Genomic DNA, 14,800 nt, shown 5'->3' on the forward strand with positions numbered 1-14,800 from the left:
TTTTAGGTACTACTAGCTACTTTCGTGTAGCCATCTAGCTACTTTTGCTCGCCAACGTTTGGCAACACTATTTAAGCAGCACCGATACTAGACCACTGGCATGATTGCAAGTAACGATCCCACAGCATTTCGTCTTGGAAAGCAAACACCAACTGTTTCAAAAGAGGCTTGGCTGGCTCGCAAATAGTATGTTTAGTTTAGTATACATCGATGACATCAAGAAAACCAAATTATTTGTGTCCCCGTTAATAGTGCTCAAAAATAGGTACACTGAACTGAGCTGTGGCCAGATTGCAAGCACCGTCACCCGTGGTTGTGGCAGTCAATGAACTAGGCCTACCATCTCGTTTGGCCGTATTTCGATGGGGGAGAAATGCAAGAACCTGCATTGGGTGCACGTTAAAGAACCCCAAGTAGTCAAAATTAATTCTGAGCCCCCACTACCATGTGCCTCATAATCAAATCGTGGTTTCGGCACCCCCCCAAGAATAAAAAAAATGTAGTGCAATCCTAGCCATTGTCCTAGCGTGCAACCGGGGAAGGAAAATGTTGGCAGAGCCTAGGTGATGGTGGTACAGGGCCTACAATATTTTTACGGTGCCTACCGTTAGGGCTATTTTTTTTTTACCTACACTTCATACAGGCTCGCATAGACAAGTGTAGCGCCGGGCAGTGGTTGTGTGCTGCACTGCGCTCACTGGGCTGTAGCCAATCAGAGCAGACGAAAAGCGCCCGACTCCGCACTTCGCCTGACTTCCCACTTACTGGCGGCGTATATGCCCTTGCCTGAAACTAAATGCCCATGTACAAGTTTCCTTTCCTCAACAAATCAAGACAAACTACAGTGAAATACACCACGAGTGCACAGTGCACAAATACAACTTCTCAATGTGTATAATACAGCACGGGGTCTGAAACAGCCTGCACCATCCGTGAGTAAAATAATTTTACCTTGGAAGATTAGCTCACCTTCCTCTGTGACAAATGGTCATGCCAGTACTTTGCCACCGCCCTTGCAGCGAATATTCACTTTCGTCGCTATATCAGCGCCTACAGCCACAGAGAAAATGGCACCACACGTTTGCAATGCCAGCCTGCTTGTTTGTTGCCTGCTGCCAGCACTCATCGAAACCACAGGTAGAAAGTGTAGTTTTCATGCTACACTACAGCTATAAAAACTGGCTTTGTGTAGGTGAGTGGACCTACACTTTTCTACACAGAGTAAGAAAAATGGTGACTTCCTACACTAGCTACACTCATGTAGCAAGCGTAGATAAAAAAAAATAGCCCTGTTGTTTGCAAACATAGTGAAGGTCTATAGGTAAAAAAGGGCCACATTGCATTTAAAAGGAACCAACAATAACCGTTGTATGTTTTGGAAACCATTACTATGCTAATATTGTCTGAAAACGCAAATACAAATTGAAGACCATGATGTCACGCTGATGTACAGGCGCTGTGGTTTCGGCGCAAAATTTCGATATCCCTCTTCCAAATTAATTAAAATGCAGATTGGAAGAATACCAACCTATATTGATTTAGTTTTGCTTCTTTTAAACGCTGCAGCTGATCTGTCATCTTAAGTGCCGAGCTTTTTTGCCACGATTCCTGGTAGCTGGAGACACGGTCCATTACCTGCCCGTGGTTCTAATGTAAAACGGCCCGCAAACTCTTTCGTAAGGACCACTAAGCTTATTCGTGTGAACAGCAACTTTGGCAAGCAAATTTTTGTTTTTCGCTGGTGAGACTATTGCACGGTAGGTTCACTTGCAAATTTAGCAGCAGCTTGAGATCTAACGCTGGGTGCTACACCGCTGCATGGCTCAGACTCTGGAATCACTCAATAGTAGGTCCCCACCCAAGTCGAAAGTTCGCACACCGACTTCCTAGCGGTAAACCTGGCTTGTCACTCTTGTGTAGTAGGGCAAATGTGGGTGGTGTCGTGGTCGAAACCTGATTGGCTGTTCTCATATTATCACCTGGCGTCAATCCCTCCGATACCAGCAGGAAGGATATCTTGGCAGAGCCACAGCGCCCGAACGTCCGCTCACGGCATCCAGAGACAAATACAGTAGTTCCACAACGTCCAGGAGGTTGTGGCCTCACTAGTCCTAGCGACCGTCACCCCCAGCTTGGTGGTTTGCGTCAAAATCCCCACAGACTGTTGGCCATGCTGTGTGTCGCTCGTGCACATTATCCTGAGCCCCACGGCCAGCCCAGGCACACAGACACTCGTCACTGTGATGTCGCACCCCTGAATTCAGATTGATAGCGGCATAGTCCTGTGTGTCCTCCGTGGAGGGGGTAGTATCAATGGCGACATAGCGCAGATCGCGGCGCACATACACTGATGCCCGGGACTGGCCAAGGTAGTTTAGGGGGGTTGCTATGACAGACACTGTTGTAAAAACTGGCTATTAACTAACTTTGACTACCTGGTGTTCTTTAACATGCGCTAAATTATAAGGGCATGAGTGCTTTTTGTACTTCACCTCCGTCAGAACACAGCTGCAGTATCAGGAAATCAAACCAATAACCTCATGCACACCATTAGAACATATCAGCAACTGAGACACCATGGCACATTCATCAGACCAAGAGGGTTTAGTTGAGAATACACAGTGTAACAGACAAAATAAAGTATTGCACAGAATGGACAGTCACCCCAATGGGGTGCGTCAAATAAGGCTGATTTTGTCAAATGGAGAAATAATATTTTCGTTGCTAGGTTGCCCTCAAAAGTAATGACTGCAATGCACTCTAGAGTTCATGCTCAAATAGATAAAAATATTCCTACATGACAATAAAACATCTGGTGCTCATACATACTACTGCTGCTTTATATGTACAAGTTCTTATGTGCATGTGTTTGAGAAGGCTCAAATGCATCATTGAATATTGTCACATGCCCATATGGTGGAAAGGAAAACAGACAATAATGCTATTTTGTCTGTGTGTATGCATGTGCACGTGCTAATTACTTCTGTAGTAGTTACATATGGCGGCCTTAAAGAAAAGAATCAAATTATGGGGTTTTACATGCCAAAACCACGATCTGATTATGAGACGAGCCATAGTGGGGGACTCTGGAAATTTTGACCACCTAGGGTTCTTTAACGTGCACTGAAATCTAAGTACACGGGTGTTTTTGCACTTTGCCCCCATTAAAATGCGGCCACTGTGGTCGGGATTCGATCCCACAACCTCGTGCTTAGCAACCCAACACCATAGCCACTAAGCAACCGCGGCAGGTATAAGCCAGCCTTCAAGATCATGATATAGAAAAGTAAGTTACCTTGATCTCGCTCATTCCAAGGATGGGAATTCGGTCTGATCCTGTCAGGAAAACTGGAATAAAAGAAAACAAGAAAAGCACAATGTGCTGCGTTCGCAGCCAGGGTTTCCTCACTAACGATACATAAATTTATTTCATTTTAACAGGTCCCTCATTTTCATTGAATATCTTGGTGAAGGTTTCCTCCTCCAATCCACTATTTCAATGTTCTAAGGAAAGCGTGATGAAACAAGGAAACACCAACCAAGAACTAAAAAAACATTTAGCAAAAAGAAAAAGAAAGTACAGCAAGTTTTGGCTCCCACATTTGAAGAGCAAAGTAAACTGTGTTGTTTTTAACAAGAGCAGTGGGAAAAGCTTGTTCACAGACTTTTCCTTGATTTAGAAGCACGGAAGCTTTAACGAGTTTGTAAGAATTTGTGGTCTTGAAGGTTACGAGTAGAAGAGAGGGACACAAGAGGAACAAAAAGAATAAACGAAACACTGTCCTCTGTCCTCCTTCATTCAAAGCTGTCCATCTAAGTGTCACTAATCAGGTTAACAAGCTAACTTTTACAAACATTGGAGAACAATTCATCAGGCAAGTAGAAGAATCATAGTATTTAGGCATCACCTTGACTTCACGTTTTAAATGAACAAAGCACATTGATCATATATGTTGTGTGGCATGGCGGAATTTAGGTTCCTTAAAACCCAAACTAGAGAAGTCAACAAGTTCATTTCAACTTAAAGCATATAAAGCAATTACTAGACTGGCTGTCAAGTACGTGAACACAGTGTAAGATCAAAAGCGTAGCAGTTTGGGCGAGTTGGTATGTCATGACTGTTTTAGGCTTGTAGCGCAGCTCGGAAGAGCAAAAAAGGAATAAGGTAGGGGTAATCAAAGGGAACGGGAAACAGAGTGAGCGCTAATTGAAAACAGCGCTCACTCTGTTTCCCGTTCCCTTTGATTACCCCTACCTTATTCCTTTTTTGCTCTTCCGAGCTGCGCTACAAGCCTATAACACAGTGTAAGACCTGAACACATCAGACAACACAAAAAGAACTTGAAAACATCTGCCCAATTTACATAAAATTGTTATAAATTTCATGACTCTCCAACAGCTATGTTGCAACTAACAAACCTTGAATCACTATGAGAAAAGAGGAAGGTCACCAGGATCAAGATGCTTCGTTCAATATGCTTTGGTAAGCTGACAATTCGACCTGAGGATGTCTTCGACAAAGACACATATACCAAACACACACCAGTTCACATGTACCAAACTACTGATACAACAACCACTTTTCACAGAACTATCAAGTTTGCTATAAAGAGGTTCGACTGCAGTGTCACCCGCTGTAGGATGATGCTATCATGAAAATCGCTGGTAGCAGGCAGCAAATGCCTCATCTACTTCTTGCTTCAACACGTCTCCAAAACTCAAGATTATGCAACCTTGGCAGCACACATGGTATATTAGGTCTAAAACAGCGTGCAAGCTGTGTATGCGCTCAGCTGCACTGACAGTGGTATTATGAGGTATGCCGTAGTGAGGGATACTCCAGATTAATTTGGACCACCTGGGGTTCTTTAGGATGCATCCAATGCACGGTACACAGGCGTTTATGCATTTCACCCTCATCAAATTAGCAAGAACAACAGTACCAAAACAAAACAAAAAGTTCACTGATGATTACAATAGTCCCTAATGCAAATTTTGAGCGCAGCTCTATATATTTCACGATACAGTCTATGCTCGTTACAACAGAGCCACGTACAACAGACTTTTGGATATGACAGACCATATTTCAGCCTTAGTTTGTTCTACCTATTTTATTAATGCAACGAAGTTCGCTTTTAACAGGCCATGCTACAATGGACTATCTGTTACAACGGACGAAATTACGGCAATTTTTGTCAAAATCAGGTGTATAAGATGGACTTTTGCCGTGTGGACGTGGGCTGGCAACTGACTTACGACGGTCAGCCGACGATCATGGCTCAATATCTTGCATGCGAAGGAGGGAGGAAAGCGGGGAGGAAGCACGCCATCTTTCGCGTGTGAGGCACGGGGAGGGGTAGGAGGGGCGGGTGAGGGAATGAAGGGGGAAAGGTTCTATTCTGGTGGCTGCCATTAACGGCACAGCCGTGTGGGCGCTGTATCTTGAAAACGATCTGCGATGTGAACAAAGTGCGCACCCACGTGGGCCTCATCTTCAAAGTGTTTTGCAATGTAGACAAAGTTCGCCTAGTGACGGCAGCTTTGTATGTGCTGTGCTTTCGACGTTTAGTTCGCGTTGAAGCGAGAGACAGTACGAAGTTCAATGCGCGCGCTGCTGCTGCCGCACTTATTTTGCTTAATTTGTGATCGCCATCAATGCTTCGGCTTTCGGGCGAAACTGCTACCTTATTTGTTTGTTTATTTACTTTGTACATTTATCACTCACTCTTTGCAATAAATTTATTAGACGTCATGGCAAAAATTTCGAAAGTGAGGTGTCTCAGACATTATGGACTTCGAATAAAACGGACATCTTTTGTCTGATTATCACGGTCCGTTGTAACGAGAGTCGACTGTATATTGGCTGGCGTGGACGATTGGTCTCACGCGGCATGCTGTAAACGGAGCAAGGGGAGGCACCACTGCCTCGCTAATCTAAAGATCACGAGAGCTGGTGCATGGAGCCAGTGCATGGGTGACACATGGTCGCGATTCACAGAGGCTGCCGCCGACAAACCTCCCAGACAACGCCCGCTACTCTGGTGCCATCTTGTAGCCACTGTTGCCGCACGCTTTTCTTCTCACGTTTTCGCCATAACCTCCTTCGTTTTCCACCTCATGGTTCCCCACTGCACTGTCCTCTCTGCTTTCCTCCTCATGCCTCTTCCCTCTCGCTGCTTTTTTCATACCCTGCTACACGCTGCGTTCGCTCTCATCTTTCACTGTGCTCATTGTCTTAGTTACGCCGGGAGCACCAAAGCGCGCCACAGGAACGGCCACCTAAGAGCTGCGCTATAAAAAATGCAAATCGCTTGCACTGTGCAAATCAATGTTATGCAAAGCACTTTGTAGGTGGCTACCTGTCCAGCCGTTTGGATTTTCGCAAAGCATTACCAGATGGTTCAACACCTTTGTCTACGTCAAGTAAGTTCTATAACTTACACCCTTACAGATATAAAGGCGCGAGTTACAGACAAATTTTTGTGTGTGTGTGTGTGTGTGTGTGTGTGTGCGCGCGTGCGTGCGTGAGTGAGTGAGTGTGAGAGAGAGAGAGAGAGAGATATGCGAGCTCCTGCGTCATGCCGACAGCAAAAAGATGATGGTGAAAGTGTTGGTATGACGGCGATGGCATGTGAACTTAATTTTTTTGTACCCTGGTGAAGGAAAACTGGCATTTGTGCATGCCCTCTCATTGATGCTATGTGGTGTGCCACAAGCGCCCGATGCCTGGAAAATCCAGCCCTTACTGGCATTAGAGAACTATGCATGCGATCATGGCTTAATGGTCAGAGAATCAGGCTGTGGTGTTGGGGGCCAAGGTTTGATCTCACCATTGGTCACTTGAATTCTCTTTTACTGAAGAGGCTTGAAATGATGCAAAACAAAACCCGCCCGCCTACCACAAAGTACCTGGGATGAGCCAGGGAATGCTTTGCATTATAAGTGCAACTGGACATGAGCAAATGAAAACATGGTGCAGACCAGCTTACAACAAAAGGATCACAAACAAAAGAAGTGCATGAAAATATTCTAAGCAACCCCTGCAACACTGCAGCGTCACTGACAGTTCGAAGATCTCCAATTACTATTATACTATACAGATCATCACACACTACAGTTTCTCATGAGGAGCACCCACAGCTCTCTTAAGTACTGGCATGTGGCAGCTGCAAGAGCCATATGTGCCTCCCGATGCACACACACTCAATGCAGTTGTAATAAGAGCACTCCTACACAGTTGCGACTTGCTTTAGTGAAGAGTGCACATGGTGGGAAAAGCGTGTTTAGCACAAAGGCTGTATGCACTACATATTATTATTCAAAAGAAATAGACAAATGTAAACGTACTTGAAACTTAGGTTTATATTCTGTAACATATTTATCCTGGAATAAGGCGAACCAATGAAACTGTACTGTTCTCTGGGCACCCTAGTCATTTCATTAGCAGCCTGCCATGTCATGCAACATTATTGGCAACTGTTAAGGTTCTATGCTTCAGAACTGCATATTTAAGAAGTAAGGTGGACTTGTACAAGTAATTTATTAAGTTTGCGAATACAGGTGTACAGCCACAGCACAAATTGGAGCAATAGCAAAGGTATGCATCCGCAAGCTTGTTAATAAGACATTTCTAATGTTTGTTGGCCTCAGGGTTGGGTTTCTGAGATTTCCCCCAACAGAATGCCTGACTCGAATGCGACAATCATACCATTCTCATTCTGGACCCTTTATCTCACATTGGCAACAACAACAAATTTTTCATTGCTTGGTTTGGCATTGTGCATTAGCTCATTTTGTTAATCATCAGCCACACTTTTAAGCACTGAACAGTTTGAGTCACATTCATATGTTTGTGTCATTAAGGAATGTAGGGACCCGATTAGGCTTGCCCAGGAATAGATCAAGTCGGCTTGGCATATTTACTCAGAGATAAATGCATTCTAGCGAACAGGTCCAGAGGCCCTGGTGTCTGTGCAGAGTAATTTGGCATAATGACACAACACTCACGCGCACATGCGCACACACGTGCACACACGCACACACACGCACGCACACACACACACATACATATATACGTAGTCGAACCTCACTACAGTTGATCCCGGATATATCAAACTCAGATATATAGAATTATTGTCTATATCAAACAGTTGTAAAACCCCCTTGAGAATCCCATGGAAAAGAATAGCAAGGTACTACATGTACAGTCGACCAAAAAAGTTTACGGACCACAGCATCTCAGAAAATTCAAAATATACGAGCATCCTTTAAAAGCAGCCAGTAAAATTGTGCATCACAATGTTGTTCGCATATGCCACAAAAGGCTAAAAGTGGGAATAACAGGCTGTGTTTTGAGACTGAGGAGATATTCAGCTTTGTGTCAGATCTCTTGGTCTGTAAACTTTTTTGGTCGATTGTACATCGAACTCCCTTTCACCAGCACAGTAGATATATTGAATGCCATGCCACACTGCACCCCTGCAAGCATGCTTCTCCTAACAGAGACCCGATCACTTCTCGCGTCATCAAAAATATTTAATGGCAACAAATTTGAAATGGCACTCTTTATGCAGATTCTGTCAGAGAAGAAATTGAACACCTGATGGGCAGTACATGCCATGGAGGAAAAAAAATTCAAGGCCATTTTGTACTGTGAAAGTGGATGACCAGTGGAGCTGTAAATGTCATGGTAAAAAAACTTGTAGTAAAGACTTTATTGCATCACTCATTGTCACTTAATAACGACGGTCACAATGGCTTTGTGGTCGCTATGATATACACTGATTTGCATACTCACAACTGCAGACAGATTCTCTGCAAACACACACAACTGTTAATTGCAGTGGTTCAGCCTGTCAATGTGGCTAAATCGAAATGCACCAAGGGTCTCAAAACGCTGACTTGCCCGTGAGAAATTCATAATGGCATTCTATGTCACTTGTCGATGCACGCATCCATAGACGTATCTATCGGGGGGGGGGGGGGCAAGGGGGGCACTTGACCCCTCCCCCTCCCACTGTCAAAAGTTGGGGGCAAAGTATGTAATTTGACCCCCTACCCCACTTTTGAAAGCGGGCACAGGCACTTTCGGCTGCACGCTGGAAAGTCCATTGACACTACAGCTAAAGCTAAATTTTCTTTCTTAGTAGAGCAACTATATAAGGAATGCTTTTCTTTACTATGCATATCCCTGCTTGGACAACAACGATTGTCTTTTGTGCCTTCCAGGACACACTGTAGCGGACGATGCGCAGGATTCCCCATACATGCTCGCATTGCGGATAACGCTTGGCGCTGGGCAGTTCCCACCCTAACAAAGTGTCAGCTTGCGCAACTTCCATCATGCCCAGTTTTTTGGGATCACTATATCTGTATTCTAAAACACTATCAGCTTGTTACATTTGATCTATGGGTGAGGGAGAAATCCAGGTAAAGTATTATAATTAGCCGTGCCCAACAACTGGTGTGCCTTACGGCATGAAAATGTTGGATTATCAAATGCTGGAACTATTTAATCTCTTTCTATTGCAGTGTTGCAGTCTCGGTATCTTATCACCATCAGAAATTTAATCAACCCTCTAACAGGTATAACTGTTGAATTTCATTGTGTAATGACAGCTTATCATACATAAGCTCATGAAAATGGCCTTGGTCGAACTTGCACAGCCATTTCAATAGCAATAGAATACTGACAAATTTTTTCTAAATACATGTGTCACTTCCAACTGACGATTTCATTTTCAGGCTGTTTTTAAATAAGAGCTACACTATTGTTTCCCGACAGGAGCAAATATAGCAGATATTTCATATTTTGAAAAAAATGAGGGCCACTTTTTGGTGATGTGTACAGAAAATTTGCACTGTGTAAGTGCTTATGTACTCTGAAAACAGTAACTCACTGGTCGCTTTATCCAAATTTTTATGCATTATCCAAATCAAATCATGCAAATCATACATTATACACAGCATTTGGTTCTTTTCCCCCGATATCCTCAGTAAAATATGCGGGGCACAGTGTTTATATTTATTCAACATACAAAACAATGTTCTGAGTGACGAGCAATATATGTTTATTCTGTGTAGGTTCATAACTGCTTTTTAGAAAGCTACTCATTGAAGCATTCCAGGGTGTCATACTGACGCTAATATGTTTCCTAGACTCCTAAAACAATGCACGAGATACAGGCATGAAATTCCATGAAAGTAGGAAAATTTTAAGCGTGTGTTTAAAACACACGCTTAAAATTTTATCTGTGGAACTTGCTTTAAATGCAAGTTCCACAGATAATCAATAAACCCTCGTTGTTTCATGTACTTTTGTGAAATACATTACGTCATGAATTACGATCGACTGTCGATAAATGTGTCAAATTTACATAACTTATCTCAAGGTGATGAAGACTCTACATAGAAAGCAAGTCAAGGTGGGAGAATGAGTCTATGCATTTTTTAGTGACCCATCATAATTACATAGTAACTAAATATTCATTTATTGTACAAACAGTCATGCTATGTTTCTTCACTAAATATATTGAATCACCTGCTTGAATTACATGCACATGTTAATTATTGGGCACAAGCATTAAAACAAGGGAAGAATCTATTACGATTACTACGGAAATGCCTCACTTCAAACGTCCTGTCAAAGACGGTAGTGCCTACATAAAAGCGGTTGTGTGAAGCGATGCATTTTCACTCAGAAGTGAAATGGGTGCACTTTAAGAAAGCAGAATCTTAAATTTACTCAAAGCTTAATGTTCATTGTCTATTTCTTGCAACCACTGCACAATAATGGCAATAATAAGTGGCGTTCACAAACGTGTACACCGTGACTGAAGGGGATATTACGAGATTCATAGTTTGTTTCTCCGGCGTCCTCGGCAAGTTAAACAATGCATCTTGTTTATATCTAGGGAAAATTAGGGGCATGGTATGAATAAGGTGTAGGCAATGTTCCAAATGGGTGGGTTAAATGTGCATTTTCCAGTGGAATACGTATGCAAGTGGTCCATAGCATTATTAGTCTGTTTTCCAAAGGGTGTAAGACTTCGATGGCTGCACTGGCATAATTACAACAACCGAGGCCAAATTTTGCGAACATAAGGGGAACAATATGCCAAGTTTATATGCGATGGTAAATATGTGTTGATCAAACACAGCGTTAAAAAAAATTGAAAGCAAGTTTTCGAAAGTATCGCGCTACTGCTATTAGCTAGATTTCCCAATGTCCCAAGAGAACTCTGTGTTTTCAGATACGTTATACTTTGAAGGAATAGGCAGCATTGTAAGTGCAATGTGTCACATAGTTTTAACCTTTCTGGCTTATTTAGAAGTGTTAGGAATAATTACTGAACCCTCATCTTTTTTTCTTCTTACTTTTTTATGCGTGATATATTAGTTCAGCCTGGTGTCCTCACTGAACTAAAGGAGGCAACTTTGTTATGTTTGGTGACTGTATGGACAAGTTAATATGTGGAGGTGAAGTTCAAAACAGATGGGTAATTGGGGCTTTCGCAATAAATTACGTATGCAAGCACTCCAGAGCCCTTTAGCGTGTCTAGCGAGTGGGCAAGAATTGAGCCCGCTGCCCTGGCAGAAATATAAAAGCTGCCAAGACCAAATTTAGTGAAAATTGGTGGTACACTATGGAAACCCTCTGTGCGAAGTTAAATGTAGTTGGATCAAACACAGCCTTTGTAAAAAAATTTTTTATGCAAGTGTTAGAGCATGTGATACAGTCACTACCAGCTATGCTTCCCAATGTCCCGACATAGCTGTAATTTACAACAGGTTTATATTTTGTGGAAAGGGGAGGGGGACATGGTAACTGCAATGTGAGAAAATTTTTACGTTCCTGGGGCAGCTTGCACGAACATTCAATAAAGAAAATAATAACGGACTTAAGAACGCGTTCTTGTGCGGACTAGGTGTTGTCTATGGAACATTTAAAAACGTGTTCTTAAATTCGTTATTATTTTCATTATTAAATGTTCGTGCAAGCCACTCCTGGTCCATTTAGAAGAGTTGCAAATAATTAATGAGCCATCGTTTTTCTTTCCTTATTTTCTGGAGTCATAACAGGTTCCGTCTTATATTCAGCGATGTCCTCGGTGAACTAAACCAGACATTTTGTTCATATTGGGCAAAAATAAAGGGTGCGTTATGGGCAATATGAAGATAGACTTTAAAGACATGGGTCTGATTATGGCATTTGTAGTAAATTATGCATGTAAACTATCCAGAGCTTTATGAATGTGTTTTGCGAACAAAAAATTTATCCTGCAGCCCTGGAAGAACTGTGAACTCAACAGATGTCAGATCTAGCAGAAATTGAGTGGGGGGGGGGGGATGCGCGATAAAGCATTGAATAGCCCCCTCAGCATTTGGCAGCAATTGGCTCTCAACAGATTCGCTGGACATCATCTGTCGCAGGGTAGGGATGTCGATTCAATTTTTTGTGTGTGAACATTGCAAGTAGGTTATGTTGATTGTATGTCGTTACGTATAACCTTGACAATACTATTACCTAAACTAGCGATACATTTATGCTGTAGGCTTAAACAGCAAGTACAATTCTTTGTTGAATTATTGACATTCTTTGTAGCAAATGTGCATTTTTTTATGTGAGCGGTACTGCTGCTACTGGGAGGGACCCGGGACCACTGTGGGGCTCTAATTGCCTTTCGTCCCTGTATCATCTTGAGATTTTACATAGTTGGAAGAGATAAATGCAAATTGAGATCATTTTTCGGGCCCCCATGGTTCACCATGTGCGATTGATAAATAGGTCCCTGTCTATTAAATATAGATATAACTGGCAGAAGCCTTTCCAGGTTATTTCAATTATTGTAACAGTAATTTGCAATATATATATATATATATATATATATATATATATATATATATATATATATATATCAAGAAAAAGTTCTGTAGGTCCGGCGCATACGTAGTTGAAGAAACGAAGGGGCACACTTATGAAAATGGCATGTTTAATCATTTAATGTTTCGGCCGCAGAGCGGCCTTTGTCAGAATAAACCATACACACACACACACACACACACACATATATATATAGAGAGAGGGGGGGTCAGACCATCTGCGGTTTTCCCCACTCTAGAAATAGTTGGTATGGCACTACATGCGTCCGTTGCGTAATGGTTTCCGTATCGAGCTTCTCTACTAAGATCCTGTGTTCGAATCCTCCGTCGGGCAGCTTTAATGTCTATTTAATTATTTATTACACAGTACTTTGTTGAAAATTATGAGTTTACAAAGTCACCAAGCCGTTTGAAGCCAGAAGCACGAAGTTCAGCCAAATCCATGTACTTGCCCTAATTCCCATGCTGGCTGAACCGTCCCGATAGCAGCTCTCATAGACACTAGCACCAGAGTTCCCTTTGGTAATTATTGTATGGAACTCTATGGTACTGGGTAGTTTCTTAGCTTTCTTCTTGCTATGCCAGGTGTAGGCACATGCCTTACTGGTTTGCTTTGCCTCCTCATAGAGGGTGCAGGAGCTTTGAGGGACGGACATTAAAAGACCTTTGGGAGGGTAGACATATACAGCTCTGCTGTAAAATGAGCAGGGTGCTCTCACCTTTGCTTGCTGCAAATATGGATGACTTGTGTGAACTGTAGCCATTGCTGTCGGCAAGAGCAGATCATCACTCTGCTTCAAGAATGCAAAGGGTTTGCCGGTTCGGTACGCATTCCACAAGAAAGTGTGGATGATATCCAATCTTTAATCCGAGTGGCTCTGGGCATGTGATGCCGAACTGGAGATTGTGCGCCACCAGGTTTGCCTTCTTGTAGACAAAGGCTTTCCATGAACGGAATTTTAGGATTCTGCGAGCTGCCAAAACGAATCCGGCCCCAACCTCTACTTGGACGAATGTTTACATTACAGTTTGAATTTAACACAACCCGTGGATGCCACATGCAAAGTTTGTGACCCCCACTCCCCCTTTTCGATGTGGCAGTGGCGCGCAATACTCATCAATGTGCAATTTGAGGTACCGTGCTGAACACGTCTCATTCATGCTTACACAGTTACACGTGAGTAGGAATGTACTGGGATGTTCTGCAAGTAGAAAGCCATACTTTCGAAACAAAGACCAGCAGTGGCGTAGCAACAGGGGGGGCCGGGGGGCCGTGGGCCCCGGGTGCAAGGGACCAGTGGGGAGGGGGGGGGGGTGTCATATACGTCTGAGTACACCCTTTTCCCTTTACACCGGCTACACCGGGGGGGGGGGGTGTTACAGAAGACCTATGGGCCCCGGGTGCCAGATGACCTAGCTACGCCACTGAAGACCAGGTGCGTAGTATTGAAAATCACCCATGAAGGGGCCAAAGGGAAAGGGCCAATAACAAGGAGACACACCGGCCACAATGCATCGGAATGCTGAGCAGCACAGATGAAGAGATGCATGGACATTTTAGGGCGGTTGAAAAGCGAGGATGACTGGTTCCAACAGGAGGTCATTTCCAAAACCTGGCACAACAGCCCAGCTTGTTGCCCACGTATGACGATTGGCTGGGCAAATTCACGTGCAATTCGCTGCACAAGTGCCCTGATGGCAGTATGGCGCATATCCGTACAGGCTAGTTTGCTTCTGCAGTGCGTCCATTTCTGCCATATTTTGAATAAGAACACCCAACAAGCACTCCGACGCGTGCACAGCGCAACACAGTCTCATGTCCAGGTGACACAGGCTTTTGGTGTTAGTGTTGCGACGACTGCGTGCGAGAGCAATATGCAACATTTGTGAGAAAATAGAATTCACCGACAGTTACGAT

General features: G+C 43.3%; 1 protein-coding gene across 6 annotated transcripts in view; it reads right to left on the minus strand.

Annotated features, from left to right (window-relative positions):
* The window catches only part of Herc4 (HECT and RLD domain containing E3 ubiquitin ligase 4), a 283,320-nt gene that overhangs the window by 15,340 nt on the left and 253,180 nt on the right, over nucleotides 1–14,800 (minus strand). For all 6 annotated transcript variants that reach the window (XM_065439437.1, XM_065439436.1, XM_065439434.1 and 3 more), the window contains one exon: nucleotides 3,296–3,348. In XM_065439437.1, the coding sequence (XP_065295509.1) occupies nucleotides 3,296–3,348 (53 nt within the window). The remainder of the gene's footprint in view (nucleotides 1–3,295; nucleotides 3,349–14,800) is intronic.

Source organism: Dermacentor albipictus, chromosome 1 (genome assembly GCF_038994185.2).
Source record: "Dermacentor albipictus isolate Rhodes 1998 colony chromosome 1, USDA_Dalb.pri_finalv2, whole genome shotgun sequence".
In the NCBI taxonomy this organism is placed as follows: domain Eukaryota; kingdom Metazoa; phylum Arthropoda; class Arachnida; order Ixodida; family Ixodidae; genus Dermacentor; species Dermacentor albipictus.